Source organism: Schistocerca piceifrons, chromosome X, assembly GCF_021461385.2.
Source record: "Schistocerca piceifrons isolate TAMUIC-IGC-003096 chromosome X, iqSchPice1.1, whole genome shotgun sequence".
NCBI classification, from domain to species: Eukaryota; Metazoa; Arthropoda; class Insecta; order Orthoptera; family Acrididae; genus Schistocerca; species Schistocerca piceifrons.
The window spans coordinates 212531308-212555931 of NC_060149.1; the positions used below are offsets into that span (position 1 = coordinate 212531308).

At 36.5% G+C, this 24624-nt stretch overlaps 1 protein-coding gene across 1 annotated transcript in view; it reads left to right on the top strand.

The window, feature by feature from the left end:
* The window catches only part of LOC124721621 (serine hydroxymethyltransferase, mitochondrial-like), a 118299-nt gene extending 94056 nt beyond the window's left edge, over nt 1–24243 (top strand). Inside the window, exons 8-10 of the mRNA XM_047246680.1 lie at nt 22143–22398; nt 23401–23508; nt 23591–24243. Of these exons, the coding sequence (XP_047102636.1) occupies nt 22143–22398; nt 23401–23508; nt 23591–23721 (495 nt within the window). The 3' untranslated portion in view covers nt 23722–24243. The remainder of the gene's footprint in view (nt 1–22142; nt 22399–23400; nt 23509–23590) is intronic.
* The last annotated feature ends 381 nt before the right edge of the window (nt 24244–24624 follow it).

The window sequence follows — 24624 nt, forward strand, 5'->3', positions numbered from 1 at the left end:
TTCACATTTTCATCTTCTAGCGCGTATAGCATTATGCCATAATAAAGAACCAAAGATGAGGTAATGTGGTACTGGTACTCCAAGAAAATTTACATCTGAATCTGCACATAAGAATGTGCATTTTAAGCCGTATTGTGCATTTTAGTATGGTTCACAAAATTCCCATGCTCTTTGAGTATACTCTAATGTCTTGTTTCTTTTATGACATAATGTAAGATCTTTTAATGTTTTACATGTAAGAATGTACGGGCTTCCTGCGTCATCGTAGCTGCGCAAGCGCGGCGACGCCTGTCATCTGGCGCAACTGCTGAAATGAATCGATTTCCAACAGGTCATGGGAAAATATTCCAAATGGTTGTTTGAAAAGCGTTACTTTCAAGTAAATTAAATTTACTTTTACACAAGATGAACTCTGTGAGTGAATGTCCGATGAATTACTTAAATCACAGAGCGTTTGACCCTCACTCAAAATTCAAATCTTTGAGAACGACCATTTAGAATATTTTCGAGCCCAGAAGGTCAGACATTTATGTCATTAAAAATTCTACTGGCACATTTGTGTGCACAAAAAAAGATCAACATTATGTGTGAAAGCTTAGCTTCTCTTGCAGCGTATTAATCTTACAGACCAATATTATACGTGAAAGCTTTTCTTTTCTTGTAGCAACCCTATGTATATTAATTTAAACCATTACCTTTTCCTATTTGTGTGTTTCGCGCTACTTAACAGTGATTTTGCTATTGGCTGACTACATCACATGTCCTATGCTCTGAATATCCGCTGACATCGGCTGGCAAGATCACTTGACATGAGCTACGACTGGCTTACAAAAGCACATCGCAATCTCGATTTCAATCCTTCGGAAAGTAACATGCGATGTTAGGTGGAATTTGAATTTATACTTTCGTAATATGAAAATGTGCAGTGTACATGTTGCTGCACATCAGACATCTTTCCAAAACGTGTTTTTTCCCCTGCGTTTCGTTTTCTAAAGGACCGGGAAATTCTACACCGGTGTATAAAACCACAAGCATTGAAAGGATTGATAAGTTTTACAGTTCCGAGGAAAAGTATATTGTTACTTAACATGGAAAAAGTGTTTTCATCTGGGAGAAAGTGTATTTTTAACTGGGAAATCCGGGAAAGACCTGGGAATTTTTTTTTGTCATTCACATATACACATTGCTGAAGGACATGAATTGGAAGCAGTAGCTGAGAAAAGACTGAGCAAAGTTTTGTAACATATATTGAGTAAGCAGTAAAGAAAACAAAGGAGAAATTGGCAAGGGGAATTAAAATTCAGGGAGAAGAAATAAGATATTTACAGCTTGCCAATGAGATTATAATTCTATCAAATGGTAAATGACTTTGAAGAGCAGTTGAAGGGAATGCACAGTGTCTTGAAAAGAGATTATAAGATGGATTTCAACAAAATTAAAACAGTAATTAAATGTAGTCGAATTAAATCAGGTGATGCTGACTTAATTATATTAGGAAATGACACTAATAGTGGAGGAGTTTTACTATTTGAGTAGCTAAAGACTGACAATGGCCAAAGTAGAGAGGATGTAAAATGCAGACTGGTAATAGCAAGAAAAATATTTCTGAAAAAGAGAAACTTGGTAATGTTTAATATAAATTGAATGTTAGGAATTTTCAGAAGATATTGAGTGTAACCTTGTGCAGAAGTGAGATGTAGATATGAAACAATTCAGTCAAGAAGAAGATAGGAGCTTTTGAAATGTGATGCTATGGAAGAAGGTTGAAGATTAGATGAGTGGAATGGGTATATGATGAGGTGGTTCTGTATAAATTTCAGGAGCAAAGAAATGTAAGAGACAAATAGACGAAAAGAACAACTTAGTCGATAGAACACATCCTGAGGCATTAAGGTATAGTTAATTTGGTAATAGAGGGAAATGTAGGGGGAGAACTGTATCAGAGCAGTCTTAGGGATGAAGATAATGTTTATGGTAATGTTAACATCAGAATTGGTAGCTGAATACAAACTTTGCTTACATGTACTCATGAGAAACTTCTGTTTTGTGCACTATCTCCTGATATTTAAATATGTGTATGCATCAGTTATCATAGTTGAGCTTAATTTTGGGACTTGATGTCAGAGTTGAAATATTGGCTCTGCTTGCCTTGAGACGTTTTATAAAAATTTTTGCACTGTATGTGATATGCCCAACAGAATGTTGAATGAACAACTGTTTGAGATATAGTCCAGCTCCCTGTTTTTGTGGACCTGTGCTACCCAAGTTTCTTGTTGGAATTATGTAAATCATCTAAATTTAAAACTAATATATGATAAAGGGTTGTCTTTTAACAAAAAAGTTTACACCAAGTCCAAATACTTTTACGTTTCATAATTTTCAAGTACATAAGCTACTAATCGACAAGTAAGGTACCAGAAAAGAAATCCTAAATTGACTGGGGATCGAACTTCATACCTCTAATTACTGATTACGCAGTTAAATGAATTTTGTAAGTAGACATGACTGTCTTAAGGGGGATAGGGTGGCACAAGGTTGATAACCTCAGGAAACTCAGTAAGAACACTAGACTAGGATTTAGTTGATCTTCTTTACAGTTCCCCACTTGGTGACTGCCTATTGACTTATAGGGCATTCTTCAGTGATTGATGTGAGGCGAAATGTGGAGCGTTATGTGTTGCAGAGATTGAGGGCTTTACTAAACTGCCTGGATCATGATGGTGGTGATCAGTTCTTTTGTTAAAAAAATAATCCACCATTCTTAAGGTGTGCTACCTATAGAAAAGGTGAATGGCTGCTGAGCTTGAATGTTGTTAGAAATTAACATTGAAAATTCACCCACTCATAGTGAACTCGAGCAAGCTGTTGTATTTTGTTGCCGGTATACTAAGTTGGGATATGTAACAGGAAAAGTTCATTATAAGAGAATGTATTTCTAGTAATTAAAATAAAGTGCTGTACCTTTGAGAAAATATTTGATTTTTAAGTACAAAACTGGCAAGAACTTAGTGGCCTGTACAGTCACTTTAGTAGAGCTACATTTTTTTGAGCTTCTACATAGCCAAATGTCCTCACATGTAAGGAACACGATGAAAAGAAATAACTTTGACAAACATCTTATTAGTGTGGAGTCAGTAAACACCTTCATGTACAATAAAAATGTTGTTCCATGCAGTCCTCAAATGTATGTCTCATTACATCCATCCGCTCCAGCAGTCTAGTATTGAAGGCCCACACACTGTGTAGTGGAGAGTCAGTTAAGACCTACAGGGTGGTTAATTTTAAACTTTCACTACTTCAGCCAGTCTAGATGAAAAACTATTTAATGTGTAGGTACCCAACATTATAAGAATTATGTTCAAACTGTGTGCTGCTGAATTTACATTGTTAGTGGTTTTATTGTCATGACTTTCCATTAAGTGCTGGTGCTGGTACAGTGACGTAGGGCTGAAACACAAGCATTAGTGTGCATTGCAGTTTGAGACAGTCAGCATGGTTCGAGACAAGGTGAACAATGCTGTTGCTATTTTCGAGTATCCTCCCATGAAAGTAATGTGGAGAGGTACTCTTTCTACACTGAGGTTGAAGAATATGATTCAGAGTTTTGAATTAACTGATGATATGGGAACTGCCTCTGGGAAAGGTGGCTGAGAATACTAGATGCAATGTGCAATATTCAAAGAGTACATGAGCTGTGCCATGTCACCTGAACATTCCACAGTCCACTGCTTGAAAAAATGTTGCAAATAATTGTGAAATGGTATCGATAAAAACTCACTGGTGTGATGCAGATATTGGCATAGGCTTTGCTCTTACATTTTTTGCATGGATTGAAGTTGACAGCATATGCCCTTAGAACATTCTGTGCAGGAATTAAGCACACTTAATTCATTATTTCTCTTCCACATGTCCTTACAAATGTTTCCATAAAGTTTGATTGGCCTACTATCACTTGTTTTGCGTGGGAACCCTCTTGGGTAGTGAAAAGAACATTTCCTAAAAAGAAGCTGCCAAAATGACTGGTCAGTGGAGCAAACTGGAAGTTATTTAGGCAGTTAGCTGGTTTTAAATATGAATACACTGTTCCAAAGTGGTAAAACGAAATGGTAAATGTTGTGCTGTGCAAAAGTACACTTGCTGGCACAACAGTGGATTATTTTGTTTGCTCCGGCAGAAGGTTGAGCAGAACTATAACATATAAAATGTTAGTTCACTTCTTTACAATATAGATATGAAGATTTACTTAACTTTGTATTATCAATTTCCACAGGAATGTTCTGAATATTTACATCTGTCTCTTGAATATTGAAGTATCACTTGATGCAGACAAATTTACAAGATTCTCCACTTGAAGAATAACTGACAGTGTTCACTTTAACGTTCTGCCAAAGCATTTAATATACTGGTGGCCTATATAAGGTAATGCTGTTGTCTTAATCATTAACTGCGAACTGGGCTAACCACTCCTCTGCTCAGCCATGTGGTGGGGAGAAACTCAAGAAGGTGGGGCTGCATCAGCATTTCTCATACATGGGTGTGACATGTGGCAACTGTACCTCTGTGGTTTCTTTGCGAGGTGCCAACCTGGCTTTGGCACCCTGCTCCTCAGACGACACCACAATAAGCATAACCCACAATGCTTCTGATACATCTGTCAGTTATTAAGTTGTTAATTCATCCACAAATTATTTCACATTGATATTAGACTTATTAGCTTACTGGTACAACTACAATGCTATTCATTGAAATAAAATACCAGGAAGGATAGGAAATAACAACATTTTACTTATAGTAGGAATAATACATGATCAGATGTGTAGATGATTTGTAGGTGCAAAATTTAGTGGACAGAACTGCCACACCTGGAAGCAGCAATGGCTGTCACCAGACTGGGCATAGTCAAACTGGGTTTGCCTGAGAGTTGTAGATATGTTATTAAACACTGCTTCAACTCTATTTTTTTCAGAACAGTTAATCAGTCATAGTGGCTGGTGATTGGTGGAATGCCAGTGTCTCAGCAACTCACAACCAGACGTTTCTATCAGCTGAGATATCTATAGTATGTGCTGGTCAGGGCAGCATTCAAACAGCATAAGTGTTCAGGTAGGTCAGGAAAACAAGAGCAACATGTAGTCTTGCATTATCTTGTTGAAAGAAAATATCACAAAGACCTCGAAGACAGGACATAGCCACCAGATGTAACGCATCTCAAATGTAATATCTACTGACCAAAATAGTTACTATGTAAACCAGAAGTTACATGTTGTGAATCAAAGACATCCCATACCATCATGTGAGGTGCTGGGCCTGTATGGTGATGACAAAATGCTATCTGACAATGTTCATTCTTCCTGGAGACTGTACACACGGACACCACCATCGTGTTGCTCTAAGCAGAACTGGGACTCATCTCAGAAGACAATGTGGTACACTCCCCTGTCTAGCATTTTCATTAGGTGCACCACTGTGGGTATGCCTATCTTTGCTGTTCTGGCAAGGGAAGCCACAATGATGGTAACCTTGGTAATAGCCAATGGTGCTCCAAACATTGTCGCTCTGTGCATGTAGTTAGTTGTTTTACTGAAAGCAAACGGATCTCCTGACTCGAGGTACATGATGTAGCTGTATGATCCTTCACAGATGAGTGAACAATGTCTGTCATATCAGGCACTAGTTGTGTGGGGCCGTTAAGATCCTGCATGGAATTGAGTGTGGCCTTACCTGTGAGCAGTAATATAGCCAACTATAAAACACTGTCTCTATAGGCCGCAATCCTGCTGTTGTTGAATTCCTATACGTGGCGGAAGATATTACAGTCTTCTCATAAAAACCAACATTTAAAAGCAATTTCTGAATGACAAACCGACTGCATAATATTTTCTTACATACAGAATGTGGGTGGCGTTACTCCTGCCTACTTCATGTAGTTGCACTGAAATGATAATCATTTGCTTTATGTTGTAGGTTTTGTTTTACGTTTCTACATTTGATGTTGATTTTATGCCATCTTCATATTGTTGCAATTTTAATGCTCAATCAAGTTTACTTAATGCCAGAACTAATGTTTGTCTATTGAAACACATTGCATAACAAGTCACTTCGCACACTACAAATTCTTACGTCTGACTGAAGTCAGAATTATCATGGTATCCCTGCCTCAGCATTACATTTTTGTGGTTTCCCATTTTTCTGTCTTAAAAACTGTCTGCATTCCACCATGATAAAGGAGATGATGAAAGTAGATTTGTGTTTTCCATCATGGATGTTGAGCAGATAATTTCCCAGTAACACGTGTTACACCCAGAAGGTAAATTTTGGAGTGGCAAATGATTTTTTACTTTATTTTTTTCAGTATTTACATGCCGTATTACATGTTTTACCAACCACGTCTTCTTTTATTTAAGTAATTGTATTGTGTAGTATGTATTGTTTAAGAGACATGCTTTAACTGCCTTGATAAATATTTTGGTTTTCATTCATTTCCTTGAGTAATTTGTTGTGCAGTTTGATTCTCTGGTAGTAAATAGTACTATTTTGAACCTTTCGTTTAATTTTTCTTGGTGTGTAAAAGGTTAACATACAGGGTGCTGATTCTTCTGGAATACTTGGAATTCTCAGGGGATTAAATTTTACCTGGGAAAAACAGGGAAATCTCACAGAATTTCAGAAATTTCATAAAATCTTAGGGAATTTTCTGTTTTTTAACTTAACGTTGTAATTCAATATTATTTAGCTTTATAAACCACTAATTTTAAAATACCTAGTATTTAAAAGTACTACTTATATGAATATTGGCTCAGTCTTAATACAACTCCATTTCTTGTCGGTATTTCAACCAAATATCAAAGGTCATTGTAGCCAGTAGCAATACGGTGACCACACATTGTCGCCAATGTCAATTCGGTTCTCGTTTCAAAACCCAAAATTGGCTGTATGTCACTTGCACTTTCAGATAGGACTCTTCAAATCACCATCTCAGGAACAGTGGCGTTCTTGAGTTTATGGAAATTTACCAGCAAGAAATACATTTATGGATGTATTTGCTTATGATTTTATACCTTATTTAAAACTTACTGATTTCAAAATATGTAAAGTCTTACAGCCCACCAACTTCTTTTTTGTGTTTTCCTTCTTTTTGTTTAGCAGTGAAAAAATATAATTATTCATGCTTAGAACTACAAAAGCACTGGCTGCGATATATGTGTCATATATGTTTATGTTGGCTGTATACTAGTTAAACTGAAAGTTGTCTTGAATGTGTCGGCATCGCACCAAAAATATTAGCCAATGCTGGCACCTGTGTGCAGTCAAAGGGAACAGATTCTTGCGTTGCAACGTTTTTGACGTGTAAAAAGTGTATTGCTAAATAATGGTTTTTTGAAAGTTAATAGGCTCCAGTGATTAAATTTTATGGTCACATTGCAATTCTTAAAAGAAAGGTAAGGTAAAAATATTTTTTTCAGTGTAACATTTATTACGTGTTTACAAGGTATTTTCACAGCCAGCTCTAGCAAGTATGTGTTTTCAACATATGATATGAAGTCAACATAAAATACATTATGCATCTCATGTTTACTAAAACTGATAAAGCAGGTTACTGTTTATAAACATGAAACCAGCTTGATCCGCATTCACATGATATCATAACACGCATATTTAAATCTCATTCATGCTGATTTGAACTTTTTTCCAATGTTTAGTTCATTATCCGCTAGTATGTTCTTTGCTTGTGGTTAAAAGTTTATGTTTTTGGAAAAGTTTGTTTAAATTGTTGATGTTAAGGCTGTTATTGTTCTGCATTAATGAAAGTGAGGTAGATAGGGTTCAATGTCATTATGAGTTCTGAAGGTGGATGTACACTTAGCTTGAAACATGTTTTGAAAGACAGAAACAAATATCTGTAGCATTGTTTGTACAGGTCGAAGGCAAGAATTTTTCTGGCAGCTAATACATGTCACCCACTCACTGCTGCATGGCACTACTGCATGTTTGTATGTCACATTGTGTCTGGTGTACAGAGTTGATCCATGTTGTTTTTTCTCTTGTGGTAGTGAGTTTTTCTGAGAAAATGGCGTGGTCAAGGCAGAAAATTGTTGAGTTATTACATATCGCTGTACTATGCTGAGGTCTGCTTGTTGAATGTGTGAAGCAAACAATAAAAGAACAGCACAAAAAAGGACACTCTGCAGAGAATTGCTGCCTCATTCATTATCGTGTCACATTCGTGAGTAACGACACTTTTGACGAAGTAAAGCATGATTTGTGCGGAATCATACCAGCTGAATAACAATTTGATACTATGCTTATTTAATGGAAGTTTTTCATTTAGCTACCATTACATAGACCTACAGGACTTCCACCAATGCCCTCCTACTTTCAGGCACTATTTGGAATTCAAAATCAGTCTATGACGTCCAAATGAAGTTACAAAAAACAGAGCAGTCTTCCATATTCAGCTCCTGTAGCAAATTATTACCTCCAGTTCTTCTCTAGAATGTTTTTGTCCACCAACAATAGTGAGGCCTTTTATTTTGTGTGCATGAAATCTCTAAAAGTATTAATAGTTCGGCACACCATATCATTACAGTTTCCTGATCAATAGACATAATGTAGCAAACAATATGAAAATTATTCGACAGCATTACAGAAGAAGGGATACAAGAAAACATTGCCACCAGTGTGGACAGAAACCAGAAACAAAGGTGAAAACATGTCATGAAATGCCACAAGAAACATATTCCGAGCACCTAGATGTGACAGTGTGTGCAGAGCTTAAACATAATAATAAAGAGAATGCGTGTGTGTTTTAAAATGGTGTAACTATTTGTTCCATGTTTACAGATTAATAGTGCTACAGTGTCTAATTTCATCTGCATCTACATCTACATCCATACTCCGCAAGCCACCTGACAGTTTGTGGCAGAGGGTACCTTGAATGTCTCTAATCCTCATGGTCTCTTCATGAGATATACATAGGAGGTGAAGGTACGTTCTTGAAACTTCAACAGAAACCCGTACCGAGCTACTGAGCGTCCCTCTTGCAGAGTCTTCCACTGGAGTTTATCTATCATCTCCGTAATGCTTTCGCGATTACCAAATGATCCTGTAACAAAGCGCACTGCTCCCTGTTGGATCTTATCTATCTCTTCTGTCAACCCTATCTCGTATGGATCCCACACTGGTGAGCAGTATCCAAGCAGTGAGCTAACAACTGTACTGTAACCTACTTCCTTTGTTTCTGGACTGCATTTCCTTAGGATTCTTCCAATGAATCTGTCTGGCATCTGCTTTACCGGTGATTAATTTTATATGGTCATTCCATTTTAAATCACTCCTAATGCCTACTCCCAGATAATTTATGGAACTAACTGCTTCCAGTTGCTGACCTGCTATATTGTAGCTAAATGATAAAGGATCTTTCTTTCTGTGTATTTGCAGCACATGACACTTGTCTACATTGAGATTCAATTGCCAATCCCTGCCCCATGCGTCAATTCGTTGCTGAGCCTCCTGCATTTAAGTACAATTTTCCATCATTACAACATCTCGATATACTACAGCATCATCTGCAAAAAGCCTCAGTGAACTTCTGATGTTATCCACAAGGTCATTTATACATATTGTGAATAGCAACGGTCCTATGACATCCCCCTACAGCACACCTGAAATCACTCTTACTTTGGAAGACTTCTCTCCATTGAGAATGACATGCTGCGTTCTGTTATCTAGGAACTCTTCAATCCAGTCACACAATTAGTGTGATAGTTCATATGCTCTTACTTTGTTCATTAAACGACTGTGGGGAACTGCAGAAGTCAAGAAACACAGCATCTACCTGGGAACCCGTATCTATGGCCCTCTGAGTCTCGTGGACGGATAGCGCTAGCTGGGTTTCACACAGTCGTCTTTTTTGAAACCCATGCTGATTCCTACAGAGTAGATTTATAGTCTCCAGAAAAGTCATTATACTCGAACATAATAAGTGTTCCAAAATTCTACAACTGCTCCAATCCTTTGGAATGCTACGCTCTTCTAGAGACTTACCGTACACCGCTACAAAAAAAGGGGGCAAGTTCTTTCACATACTCCATGTAAAATCGAACTGGTATCCCATCTGGTCCAGCAGACTTTCCTCTTTAGAGTGATTTTGATTGTTTTTCTATCCCTCTGTAATCTATTTTGATATCAACCATTTTGTCATCTGTGCGACACTCTAGAGAAGGAACTACAGTGCAGTATTCCTCTGTGAAACAGCTTTGGAAAAAGACATTTAGTATTTTGGTCTTTAGTCTGTCATCCTCTGTTTCAGTACCATTTTGGTCACAGTGGGTCTGGACATTTTGTTTTGATCCACCTACCGCTTTGACATAAGACCAAAATTTCTTAGGATTTTCTGCCGAGTCAGTACATAGAACTTTACTTTCGAATTTGTTGAACGCCTCTCACATAGCCCTCCTCACACTACATTTCGCTTTATGTAATTTTTGTTTGTCTGCAAGGCTTTGGGTATTTTTATGTTTGCTGTGAAGTTCCCTTTGCTTCCATAGCAGTTTTGTAACTCAGTTGTTGTACCATGGTGGCTCTTTTTCATCCCTTACAATCTTGCTTGGCACATACTCATCTAATGCATATTGTATGATGGTTTTGAACTTTGTCCACTGATCCTCTACAATATCTGTACTTGAGATAAAACTTTTGTTTTGAGCCATCAAGTACTCTGAAATCTGCTTTTTGTCACTTTTGCTAAAAAGAAAAATCTTCCTACCTTTTTTAATATTTCTATTTACGGCTGAAATCACCGATGCTGTAACCGCTTTATGATTTCTGATTCCCTGTTCTGCATTTTATCAAGATATTAGGAAAAGCCACATAAATTTGAAGGACTAGCTTGAACCTGTGTCTGGTCAACCTATTTTAGCTTATTGCAGTTACTGCTGTAGCCAAATATCTGTAAGTAATATGGTAATATGGGATGTCAGTCACTTTTTAGCTACGTGAAGGGGAGAAAGCATACACATCGTGCTTTAAGTAAGAAAACATTTTCTCAACTTGAAGTGTTTTGCAGCCAAAAAAGTCAACTGCTATTCTGTCACACACTACTTCTGAGCCACACACTTCAGTATTGTCGTCTTCAGAATCTGAAGTATCTCTGTTACCTTCAACAGCAAATCATCCATGCAGACTTGCGGAATTTGTATTAAAAGATGTGACAATGAGAGAAATTCTGTGGTGTGTTGAAACGCTTATGGCCCACAAGTCAATTCAGGAAGCTGAAAAGGAGGATACTGTAATCTCAGGAATGTGTAAAGATCGTGCTGTAGCTAACAAGATGCAACTTAAGCAAGGTTCTTATATTCGGAATTCCACCTTATTTTAATCAACAGTTGCTTGGGTTACTGATGAAAGCTTGTTACATTGTTCTTGGTTTTGATGAATCACTGAATAAATTTGTGAGGCCCACACAAATGGTTGTAAATACAAGATTTTAGGATGAAGATAAAAAGAGATTACAAGAAGATACCTTACTTCCTGTTTTCTTGGTCATTCCAGAGCTACTGATCTTCTGTCTTCTTCCGTTGATGTGATAAACATACCAAAGGTAAAGATTCTCCAGATTTCAATGACAGGCCAAATGTGAATTAACTGTTTCTGAAAGAATATAAAGCACATTCAGCAGAGTTGAAACTGCTAGATATTGGTAGCCTTGGACTTGTTTACATGCATAGTGCTTTTCAAGATGCAGTCAAGTGACACATTGGGACACTGCATTATTTTTGAGAGCCTTTTATAGCTTGTTCAAGAGTTTCCCAGACAGGATAGCATTGTATACCCAGTATTCAGGCTACACTGTTTTTCCAAAATTTTGTTTTATCAAATGTCTGGTGAATTCCTCATGTGCTCAAAGAGCTATCGATATAACACCAGACATGAAGAAATTTCTTGAAGGTATGAAGGAGAATAAGAATGAACCAAAGAATGAAAGTTTCATGTTGGTGAATAAATTATTAATGATCCATTGCTGTGTGCCAGACTTGCTTTTTGCCAAGTCATTAGCCTGCATATCGAACCTTTCCAAACACAGTCCCAAACAGATGCTCTGTTAATTCCATTTCTCCTTACAGCTTTGGTATCCACACTAAAACAGTATTAGGACACTTTATGAAGCCAGGGATATTAGATAAAAGCATATCAAACAAGTTAGGTGCTGCCAAGGAAGGAAAAATCTATCACCTGCAAAAACATAATTCTAGGTTTTGATACCTGTAAAGAACTTAAGAAAACCAGTTTGGATGTAAGAACTGTCGATACTCTTAAGTTTTGACAAGAATGTAAGACAAGTCTTCAAACATTTGTCATGAAACCTAATAACAGGCCACCCTTAAACTTCCTGCTGACACTTGCCATTACATGCTTGAGCCAGGTTTAATTGTATCTAACATCAGTTTGGCAAAAGCACATCTTGATAAGCTGTTTTGTAATCTCGCAGAAAGTAATCACCTCAGTGGAACTGCAGTAGATAATGTAATGCAGAATTCAAGGACCTGACATCCCTGCCGTATGTTATCAGTTCTTTTTAAAGAATACAGCCATTCTGAAAAAGAGTTGATCATTTCTGGTACAATATCCTAAGTGATAAATACCAATATTTGGTGGTTGGTGTGAAATTATGAGGGTTGAATAAAAAGTAATGCCTCCACCTTCCTTAATTGGGTTTGGATGGGAATATTTTAATAAATCAAATGTAGAAATAATCCTTAGAATGTGATCTTTAATAACCAATATTCACTTTTCCATATAATCACCAGCCAATTGGATACATTTGTGCCAACGATGAAGAAGTTTTCTGAAGCCGTCATGGACGAATTTGACACTCTGTTTCCACAACCACAGTCTCAGCTTTCTCTCAACATCTTCATCAGAAGCATAATGATGTCCCCACAGATCATCTTTCATTATCGGAAACAGATGGAAGTCAGGCGGTGCTAAATCTGAACTGTATGGAGGATGCCATATGGTGGTGAGATTCAGTCTCTGAAGTTCTGCTGTGGTGGCACCTGAAGTGTGTGGTTTGGAATTGTCTTGCTGCAGGAAAACATTTCCCTTTTCCTTTTGGACCCTTGTTAGCCGTCGTTTCAGAGTTCCCAGCGTTGTGATGTAACACTCTGAATTTATTGTTATTCCATGATCAAGGAAATCAACATGGATATCATCATCTGCGTCCCAGAACACTGTGGCCATGATTTTTCCAGCTGAGGGCTGCATCTTGACTTTCTTTTTCTGGGGCGAGTCTTTGTGTCGATATTCCATAGACTGACGTTTCATCTCCAGTTCGTTATGGTGTACCCATGTTTTGTCTCCTGTCACAATTGAATGGAGAAAGTCATCACCTTCATTCTCGTAACCCGAGAGGAGTTCCTGGCAAGTGTCAAGTCCCTGAGCTTTCATTTCAGGAGTCAGTATCCGGGATACCCATCATGCACAGATCTTCAGATAGCCAAGCCAAGCAAAGCAATAATGTGAGCCATATGTGAAATGCCGATAGTGCTTGCAATCTGTGAGTGATAAGATGATCATCCTTAATCTGTCAACATTTTGCTTGTGAAACTTGGTGGTTGCTGTCACAGGATGTCTAACTCTTTGTTTGTCACGCAGGTCAGATGTTCCCACCTCAACATCTTTAAACTTACTCGTCCAACGATGCACAGTACTCATATCAACACAATCACCATAAATTGCTTTCATTCTCCGATGAAACCTTCTGCTGTCAAGAATTCAGTGACTGCACCTTGCTTAAATCGCATTGACCGACCTTTTGCGCGGGGTTCCATACTTTACAGTGTAACAACACGACCGTTCAATGCTAAAGCTTCCTGCCAACTGGAACTGTAGAGAAGAGGCTACGGAACAAGCCAGTACCTGGTGCATACGAATGCTGCCAACTCTTGAAGAATTATGAAGGTGGAGGCATTACTTTTAAGTCAACCCTCGCACTTTGGAGTCTTTCCCATGGAATGCTAACATTGAATGGAGCTTTTTGGTTAATGGTGAATGCCTCTTTGAAAACATGAGGGAAAAATCAGTTGTTATAAATAGGCAAATACAGGATGCTGTATCCAATATAGGAAACATTGACAACTAGGATGTTACAAAATTCCTTGTTCACAGTGCAAGAAATACATACGTTATGTGGAATATTGTGATCAACTCTAAGAACACCACCTTTCAGAACAACAGAGCAGTTTAGAAAAAAGGAAAATAGACTTGGAAGTGAAAGAGTAGAAAACAAAGTGTTTGAAGATTTTGGAAAGTGCTACAAAAGAACAACAAACAAAGGCCTTAAAACATTAGATAACTGCATTGGGACAATGTATTTGTTTCATAAATAATGAAATTATCTGAAAAATTCAAAATTTTGTTCCTCTACCAAATTTATAAATAGATATTTTGCGTGTTTTGAGTTGGGACTTGAATGTTTCAAGAAATCCTTGGGATCAGCATAAATGAAACATTTAAATTATAATTACTGTGTAAGTACACATTATTTTTTATTTAAAATAGTATTTAAAGCATTTTAATTATTACTTACATATTTATATATTTTTGTAGAAAATTGTATTATGTTGTATAAGTCTGCTTGATTTTAAATACAGGAGTGGTTTTAAAAGTTCTTGGAACGGAATAGAAAAAAAGTACTTATGTCACTGAAACTTTTTTTATTTTTCAATGTAATGTCCTTGTATATTAATGCATTTGGTCCAACGATGTTCCAGTACCTTGATCCCATCTCGAAAATAAGTTTCCTCCGGGCCTGCAAAATAGTTGTCAACTCTCTCTATCAGTTCTTTGTTTGAAGTGAATCTTCGTCCACGAAGAAAAATTCTTAGTTTTGAGAAAAAACGAAAGTCTGACGGAGCCATATCAGGTGAAAAAGGTGTGTGTGGCAACAACTCATGCCTTAGTTCGTGTAATTTTGCCGTAGCAGTGGTACATGTGTGTTGATCCCCACCATCAAGAGTCGCGGCAACCATCTTGCAGATAACTTTTTGATTTCTAATTCTTCAGCTAAAATGTGATATACCCTTTCAGATGACATCTGGCAAGCATGATCAATTTCATGCACTTTCAATCGGCCGTCCTCCATGACCATTTTGTGCACTTTTGCAATGATTTCTGGAGTAGTGACACATCTTGGCCGGCCATTGCGCAGATCATCGTCTAAGCTCTCCCGACCAAATTTAAATTCATTTGTCTGCTTGGGAACAGTTGAATATGAAAGGGCAGAGTCCCTCAGTGTATTCTGGAAATCGGCATGAATGTCCTTTGCTTTCATACCTTTCTTTATGAAGTACTTAATCACTGCTCGAATCTCGTCTCCCCCCCCCCCCCCCCTTTCAAATCACTACGCAGGAACAACAGAGCCACATCACTGCCACAGCTCTCTTTCAATAGCACTGTTGTGGCACGTGTTTACAGGCAACAGTCGAATGAATATCACGTGAACAACTAGCACTGGCCTATTGTAGTGATTCCAAGAACTTTTCAAAGCATCCTTGTAGATTTATATCAATTTAATATTTTTTGGTTTTGTTGTGAGTGGCCTTTTATCAGCAGTTTTTAACCACTTCATTGTAAACCTCCTATAACATTATTATTTTTCCGTAACTTCAAACATTTTCTATGGTGTAAAGTTCCATTCCCTTTAGAAGAGGACCATTACTTATTAATTTCTTTCATGATGAATATGAGAAAGAAACTTGTAATACTTACCTGGAATTGCATAGGATTTTTTCCATGGTCATGGACTGAGCTGTAATAATAATTGGTGTAATAATTACGTTTTTCTCAATGTAGATAGTGGATTCGTAGGTATAATCTGATGGTGCAGTTACAATACCCTAATTTTTAAACAGATTTTTACAGTGAGCCTTATTATTGCTCTTAGTTATTATTATTATTATTATGGCCTTGTTCTGTAGTTCAAATACTTTGGCCATATTTGGTGCTTTTAATCCCCAAAGAGTGATATCGTAGCTAAGGACTAGGTGTACATAGGAATACTGTGTAACTGTGCTGTACTTGCTGACATATTGATGTCGTTCTTGCTGGTATCTTCGTGTGCTGCTTCCGTTTCAGCTGTCAGTCGATATTCACCACTAAAATATTGTTTTTTCACACAATCCATGGAATTATCATTTACATTTAATGTGATTGAGTTATTTGCCTTCCTCAAGTTGCAGTTGATGCCTTTTGTCAAAAAAGGTGCTTTTTGCTGAACGACAAAAACACCAGTACTGGACATAAAGAACACAAACATTAACAATCTAAAATGGGATTGATTAATGTTGTTCATCAGATAGTGGATGTGAAATAATCTCATAAATAGCAATGCACAGAATTTTGTGGTAGTATACAGCACCTTGCATTCAGGATTTTTTTATTTTATTTTTTTTTAATTTATCCATTGAAATGCAATTTTAACATGACAGCTGATGGATCATGGTTGGTAAGACTTCCTCATTTACAGATTGATTGATCAGGGTTAATGTTTTCATACGCTAATCACAAAAGTACAGTGGCATTCCTGAACATGGTAGACAGCAAAGTAAGAATTCATTTGAAAGTGAAGTTGTACATTCAAGCTACAATTTAATTTTTACAAACCGTCTCAAAAATGTTGGCTGTCTTACGGAACAGCAGTTGCAATAATGCAGTAAATTAACTTAATTGAAGACATGATGTCTGAGGGCACTGTGACCACTTTTAATATAATGAAGAAAGACTGACATCATCCAGATCACTTTTTATGTTTATTTAAATTACTGGTATCAATCATTGCAACAGATCATTCTCCGATCTAATATACAGTAAAAGAAGAGAGAGACTTTATAATCCACGTGAACTCTTGTAACCCCATAAGATGTAAGGAAGCATGCTTTCTTTCACTGCTAAGCAGAATGTCAGATCTGACATAATCACAAGACAAGATTAAAAAAGAAATTGATATTCTAAAGCACATAATCAGAATACGTGGGTAAATAACAAATTGAAATAAAGGAGGAAAGAACCTAAGTTAAATAAGAAATATATCAGCATGGCATACCACAGCATAACATCTGATAAAACTGAAAAGTCTTTATGTAAACAAAATTACATGCAGCCTTCAAAACTGAAAGTATTTTAGCACAGCAAGATCAACAGAATATTTCATGCAAAAAAAAAAGAGTATCTACACTCATATTTGTATAGGGACATGTTTTGTGATAGTTAGAAATGATCTATTGGGCAGACAGGTAGAATGTTTAAAACATGTTTCAAAGAGCATAATTATGCACAAAAAGACCGTACACTGTCTCTTAAATCAGTCACATCACCAGACTTCCCAATAAATCTGGTATATCCACAACACACGTGTAAAGTGTAAGGAGCCTGCCACCTAGTGGCAAATCATGTGAAACTACAATTTTAGGAGCTCATGCTATTCTGCTGACTAATTGAACTTTCTCGTAAATTTAGTAGTGTAGCCTATATTTGAGATTTTTATATAATTTCGTGTCAAAAGTTTAGGTGCAGTTACGTAAAGGAACACAAAAAGTCGGAAGCTGGACGCAGATTTGATGTTGATGAAAAAAATGTTCATCGGTGATGTGCAAGTGAACAGAAACTCCTAAATACTTAGAAGAGTCAATGGCACACATGTCAGCATACATCTGTAAAATCTCAGACATGGAGATCCTCCACAAAACCAACAACGGGCATTACCTGGATGTGCTGGAGGAGCTTGAAATACATTGTGCAAAATGAAAAGAACGAGGCATTACTTTCAATGAAGAGAACACATTTTCACAGAATGCCTGTTTTAACATGTGAGTATAGGCTGCACCTAAACTTTTGACAGGAGATTATTGCGCATAGAGCTACACTACTAAATTTACAAGAAAGTTCAACTAGTCAGCAGAATAGCATGGACTGCTAAAATCGTGACATGCTTTGCCACTAGGTGGCAGGCTCTCTACACTTGACACGTGTGTTGTGGATATATCAGATTTGTTGGGAGATCTGGAGACATGACTGATTTAAGAGACAGTGTAAGGAAGTTGAGACTGAGAGAAAAGTTGATCATTTTGATTGCGAGTGATGATAGGAAATGAGCATACTATTTACTTGGTGAAATTTACACTTAACATTATCAGCTATGCAAAGGAACACAAAAAGTGGGAAGCTGGACGCAGATTTGATGTTGATGAGAAAAATGTTCATCAGTGATGTGCAAGTGAACAGAAACTCCCAAATACTTAGTCAATGTGCATTTCGAGGGCAAAAGGTCAAATACGCAGATGTGAAAAAAGTCTTGCTTGACTTTGTAGCTCAAAATAAGAAATGTAGATATGCCCTTATGAAGGAAATAATTCAAATTGAAGGCTGCAAAATAGAACGTAAAAGAAACATTTCACTGCTAGAATTTAAAGTTTAATATGGGTAGGTTCTGTGATTTATGCAATGAGACACACTATCTGTTCGTCACAAAATTACACTTGCACAGAAACTGCCTCAAGCATCCGAAAATAGTTTATTATCTTTGCAGCATTATGTAATCTGACTTAGATGCAAAAATTGTTATTTACTTTCCCAGATAGGGAATGCAAACCAAATGCCGGTCTATTTTGATATGCCGAGAAGCACTATGGTAAATAATGTAGGTGATCGTGGTGTGCAAATATGTTCATATGATGCTGAAAAGTAGCAGTGCACAGTGATGTCAAGGATTACACCTGATAAGACTAAAGTTGCCACCATATGTGGTTTTTAATCAGAAAACCCCAGCCAGGTGAGAAAGCTTCCCACCTGGTAGCAGTGTAAGAGCTCGTGATGGTGGATGACAGAGGATCTTGTCTTAGTCTGGATTTCAACATTTCAGAATAAGCGGCCAGGAGCTCTTCTTCACTCAAAGTCAGTGCTTCGGTTGTATATTTTTCTTGGGCACATTGGTAATTGAGTGAAACAGAATCTGAAAGAAGGAAACTATGGCCTAGTTATTATTCTTGGTGGCATGACAAGTGTGTTGCAGCTTTTGGATGTGTGTTTAAATCATCGATTCAAAGCTAGTATAAGGCAATTCTATAGAGATTACATAATGGGTTTGACACCAGGATGCTGTTTGTTATGTGCTTCCGTATCAAAAGTGTGCCATTGGATTTTTGTTGCTTGGCAGTCGATATCAGAAGAACTTGTCATTAAAAGCTATAAAAAATCTGGAATTTCTAATCATCTTGATGGAACTGTAGATACCCTTCATCGTAGCAACTCTCTGAGCAACATTCTGGATTATCTAGTGAAGATTCAGACGCTGGTGATGCTGAGAAGTGCTTGTGCTTGATTTGGGTAAAATTGGATATTCTGAAGTAAATTGGACCAGCTATGTAATGTTTTGATGCATTCAGATTTCATGTACTTGTAGTTATATATTTTTGGCAAAAGCAATAAAAATTTATTGTTACCAGTAATCTATTCATTGTTGTGTGAATTTTATCTCCATCTGTTTAAACTAGATTTGATTAAAATTCTTTGTGTGTGCATCCACAGTGTTCGTAAATGCTTTACTTTTGTCAAAGGTATTTGAAAACTATATTTGCAACTATTAGAAATGTGGAAGCAGATGAAGTTTCCAGATGTAAACAGAAATCAGACAAAGATGCTACTCCTGATAATATTTTCAATAGTTAAAAATGAAGCGCAATAAGTGAAATGAATTGTCTGCATCTTTAGAATCTTTAGAAGTAGCAAAATGGCTTTCAAATACCTTTAATAATAGATTCGATTTATGCAGTTAAATACTATGTATTTTGTAGCAAAGATTAGCTTCATTGATCACATCATCAAATTTGAACTACTGCAAATTCAAATACATGTAACATTTCTGTGATGTGGAATTCTGTATGGTATGTGCCTCTGCTTTTGTTCACAAGCACACATTGAACACACTGTCATCTGATAACTATGGTTGGCTCCATTGAAACAGCTGTTAGTACCAAGGGAGGCCGTTCAATTTATATCAAAACATTGACTCGCATCAGTCACTGTGCCATGGTTCTTTACAAAGTGAACAAGTGTGTAAACAAGCTGACACAGTTTTGCAAAACAGACTCTTTTCTTTTTGTTAAGAACAGCTACTGTAATAAGTTTCTCAACCCTCAAGATACATGTACACTTGATTTTGAAATTGACAATTTATGATCTGAGGACGGAAAATGTTGATAATAGGCCACACTGTGACTTTTCAAGCCAAAAGTCAGGGAAAAATGTGTGGTTTATATTCACACAAATATGCTATAAGATGATGATGATCTTTGTTCAATCTAGGGTACCTGTTGTATCACTGATTCTATGATTTTGAATATGTCCATTTGATGCATGGTCTGTGAGGTTGTCTGGCTGTGGGTAGTGCTGTCTTGACTACCATCATTTGTTTTTTCCATAAGCATGTATGTTTATGAGACCTGAGTTTTCCCGGCATATGCAGTTTCAAATAACTAATGGAAATGCAGCTGAGTGACATCACTGACAACCCTGCTATTTCAACAGGTGAACTCTGCCTATTTTCAAGGCAAAAATGCAGTGCTTACTTTCTGCAGTTTTGCCTTGAAAATGACAGGGGTCACTTGCACGGTGCTTACTTGCTGCACTTCTGCTTTGAAAATGACTGGGTGGTCACCTGTCAAAATGTCAGCAGTTGTCGATGACTTCACCCAGCTGTATTCCCGTAAGTTATTTGAACATGTATATTTTTGACTTTGTGTATAATAAATCATGTATTGTCATTTGTGTATAATGGATCATGTATTTAATATTTTGTTTAGGCTTTTACTTTGAAATTTTAACTTATTTCAAAGGCAGCTTTAATCATATGAGGGCACTGGAATATGTCATCAGCCATGTAACAGTATGTGCATAACTTCCTTTGCAGTTCCTTTTGCACAACTTCCCATAGCTGTAACTGAATCTTTGTCCTGCTGATGAGCTGCACTTTGCAGTAATTAGGTATTGATGTTTTATTTTTTACTAATATAGTGCCACTGTTTGTATTTTTATATCACATTACAATCATCCGTGTACTATTGTAGCCCTGTCTCTCCTTGTATTAGGTAATTGGCTCTGAGGATGACCTATAACAAAGTTCTTAACCAGTAATCTGGATGTAGTGACGTAGACTATGTCTGTCTTTCTTCATTATATTAACACTGCAGTTTCACTTAATCTATTCAGTTAGAAAGAACCAACATTTAAGGCTCCTTGTTATTTTAAAAATTCATTGGTTATGTAAGATAATAGGTTCACTGTTTATCATTGTGAAATATATGAAATGTGATTTATTTATCTTGTAACATAAAATTTTCAAATCATTTGATTTGATTTACAGGAGACATATCACACTCACAATAAGAAACCTTTCTTAAACGGAAATCCAAAAGTTTACATTATCTTACATGCATTTCTGAGTTACTGCTACACAAATACATACTCTGTCCTCAATGATTGCTTCAATAGAATAACGACACTTTTCCACAAGAAAAGTAAAGACTAATCTTTTCAATGAACCAAGCTCCATGTTAAATACATTGCTGCCTTTTATTTTATAGTAAATTTTAAACCACACATACTTTGTTGTTTGGGCATAGTTTTAAACAGTGTGTTGGGAGTTTAAAATTCTTTCTGTGGCAAGTGCTGTGGTTGAAACAGAAAGAGTTTAATGTGTGTGCTGATTTGTATGTAAGAATAACAACGCTTCATATATGTGAAGGGAGGGAATATATAGATTTATTAAATTTTTAAGAGTGGTTGACAGGATACTTGTTCGACCACACAAATTTTCCTAGTTATTTCCTTTTGTAATACTAGTAGTCTCATCACATTTGCTAATTTCCCCAGTAAATTATGCTATGACAAATAACTGACTCAAAGTATCATTGATAGACAATCTTTCTGGTGTATATATATTTGTGGAGCCCACCAAAATACACAATGCAGATGCTAAGCTGTCAAGTTTATTTGCTAAGTAGTCAATGTGTACCTTCCAATTTAGATTTTTATTCAGATCTAGCCCTTAGAACTTTACATGGTTTAAGATCATTCTGTTTTTATTTTAGGCCTGTACACCAGAGTTCAGAAAATATCAAAACCAAGTTCTTCTGAATGCGAAAGCCTTGGCAAAAGGTTTACTTGACTGTGGTTATTCTCTGGTATCAGGTGGAACAGACACACATCTGGTGCTTGTGGATTTACGATCAAAGAACCTTGATGGTACACGAGTGGAGACTGTTTGCAACAAGTGCAATATTACAGTAAACAAAAATACTTGTCCAGGAGATAAGAGTGCAATGACACCCAGTGGTCTGAGATTAGGTTAGTACGCATAAATTGTCGCATTTCAGTAACAAATGTTTTAACAGCACTTACATAAAGCTTGAGAAGAATTAAACTTCTGTTAAATACTTGCATACTTGAACAATAAGAAGTGGTAAATGGTACCAAAACTTGAAAAAGTGAAACAATCGGAGGACTAGAACATACTACATAGAGGATTCTTGGTGTCCCTTATGTTATTTTCTTCTGCCCTCTGAGTTTGTTATACTAAGAAAAAAATATTCAATTATTGATGATAAGTAAGGTACTGCTTACTCATGGTTTCTTCATTTAGAAATAAACATTATCTTACATCTTTATTGCTTGTGTATTACTTAAATATTTGATAGGCAAAACTTTCTTCCAATTAGGAACTTAACGTCATTTTAATAACAACAAGTTATTGATACTGGAAGTCCAGTGCCCACCTGCAGCCTTTTTCTCCCTATATTTATGTAGTGAACTCAAAATCAAGAGATACATTTGTGATTTTAAACAGTCTCACTTACTATAATATGCTTATTAAAAAATTAAAGTAAATAATTTGCCCCCACTGTGTCCCACCAAAGCTGGTTGGTGAATCATTTATAAATGTTTATTTTTAACTTTACCAACAGAGTGCATTTGATATGTAAAGAAAAGAAGAGGGTAAGTGATGAACAAAACTGAATATGGAGCTACTTTCCTTCCTTTAGACTATAAACCAGTCTAGTGATGTTAAAGAGAGTAAAGGCAAATAAGAAAGTTAACGGTTGTGAAGCTGAGTAAAATCAGTCCCAGGTACAATGGAGGCAGATTAGTGGGTTTGATTGAATCTGACAAGCATCTGCCATTATGCAGTGCTCACTCCAATCTCCTCTAATGATCTGCAATAAGGAGAATGTAACTGGTAATTTGTTTCTGTACTTGTTCACTGAGTCATATAGTTTTTACTTTCGTGGCATGTTCGGTTATCATTAATGTATTTCCAAATTCTCATATATCATTTGTACTTTGCAACAGGTGTTCCTGCTTTAACATCACGGCAGTTCAAAGAGAAAGATTTTGAGAAGGTTGTGGCATACATTAATAGAGCTGTTGAGATTGCTGCTGAGACATCGTCAAAGTCTGGTAGGTACTTGGATGCACAGTACATACAAAATTTTATGGCAACAGAATAGCGTGCTAAATTAATGACTGTTACTTCCTCTAGGTCCAAAGATAAAGGATTTCAAGTTGTGCATGATGAATGATGCTGACATATCACTGAAGATACAACAATTGAAGGAAGAAGTATGCAATTTTGCATTGAGTTACCCGATGCCTGGATTTGATGATCATTAATTAAAGGCAGACTAACTGTACTCTGTACACTTAATCACAAATGTGATCTGATGCATCATGCTGAATCTCGTACATTTTGTACTGCTTTGCTTATTATCTGTTAATTTTCGACTGATTTTTTTTTTTTTTTTTTTTTTTTTTTTTTTTTTTAATACATTTTTTTCACTTGGTTTCATAAGTGATTTTTTTTTTTTTTTTTTTAAAGAAAGGTATCATGTAATGATAAAGTAAGTTAAGTTGAATTAGTTGGTACTGAACAACTGTGATTTAAGTGTTATGAAACACACATTCCCTAACTCGTTCAGATGTTTGTTATTTTTGTTTGTCATGTGTTTTTTGGTAAAATAATATAAAAATAAGAACTTCTTTCTTGTGAATTAGTGGTGTGTGTGTGTGTGTGTGTGTGTGTGTGTGTGTGTGTGTGTGTGTGCGCACGCGCGCGCATTTCGGTATCTGTCATTTGTGATAGGAATGGCTGTGCATTTTTTCTTTGTAAGTATCAATAAAATGTGCTGTCAACAATCTCTGTGCATAACATTGCTGTTACGGAGCTATATCATTGCTATTTCTACTCAGTGCTACTCCTACTGTGGTTGATTTATTTTTATCTGTATTTCTCTTTTAAAGATTCCCGTAGTGAAATATTATTTAAAATACAAAGTCTTTAATGTTCATCCAAAAGTCAGTTGGAAATCTTGTGCAAACAAAATGGATACACCTAGAAAGATAAAAGCAAACATTTTATTATTATGGAAACAGTAAAAGAGAAGGGGTACTGGCAAAACGCATGCAAGGCAGTCAATTCCTAGGCTCTGGTGTGTACTACATTGAGCAGTCCATTGAATGCTCTGATACAACAGTGCATCTGAAAACACACAACGTTATAGTGGAGGACCATCTGAA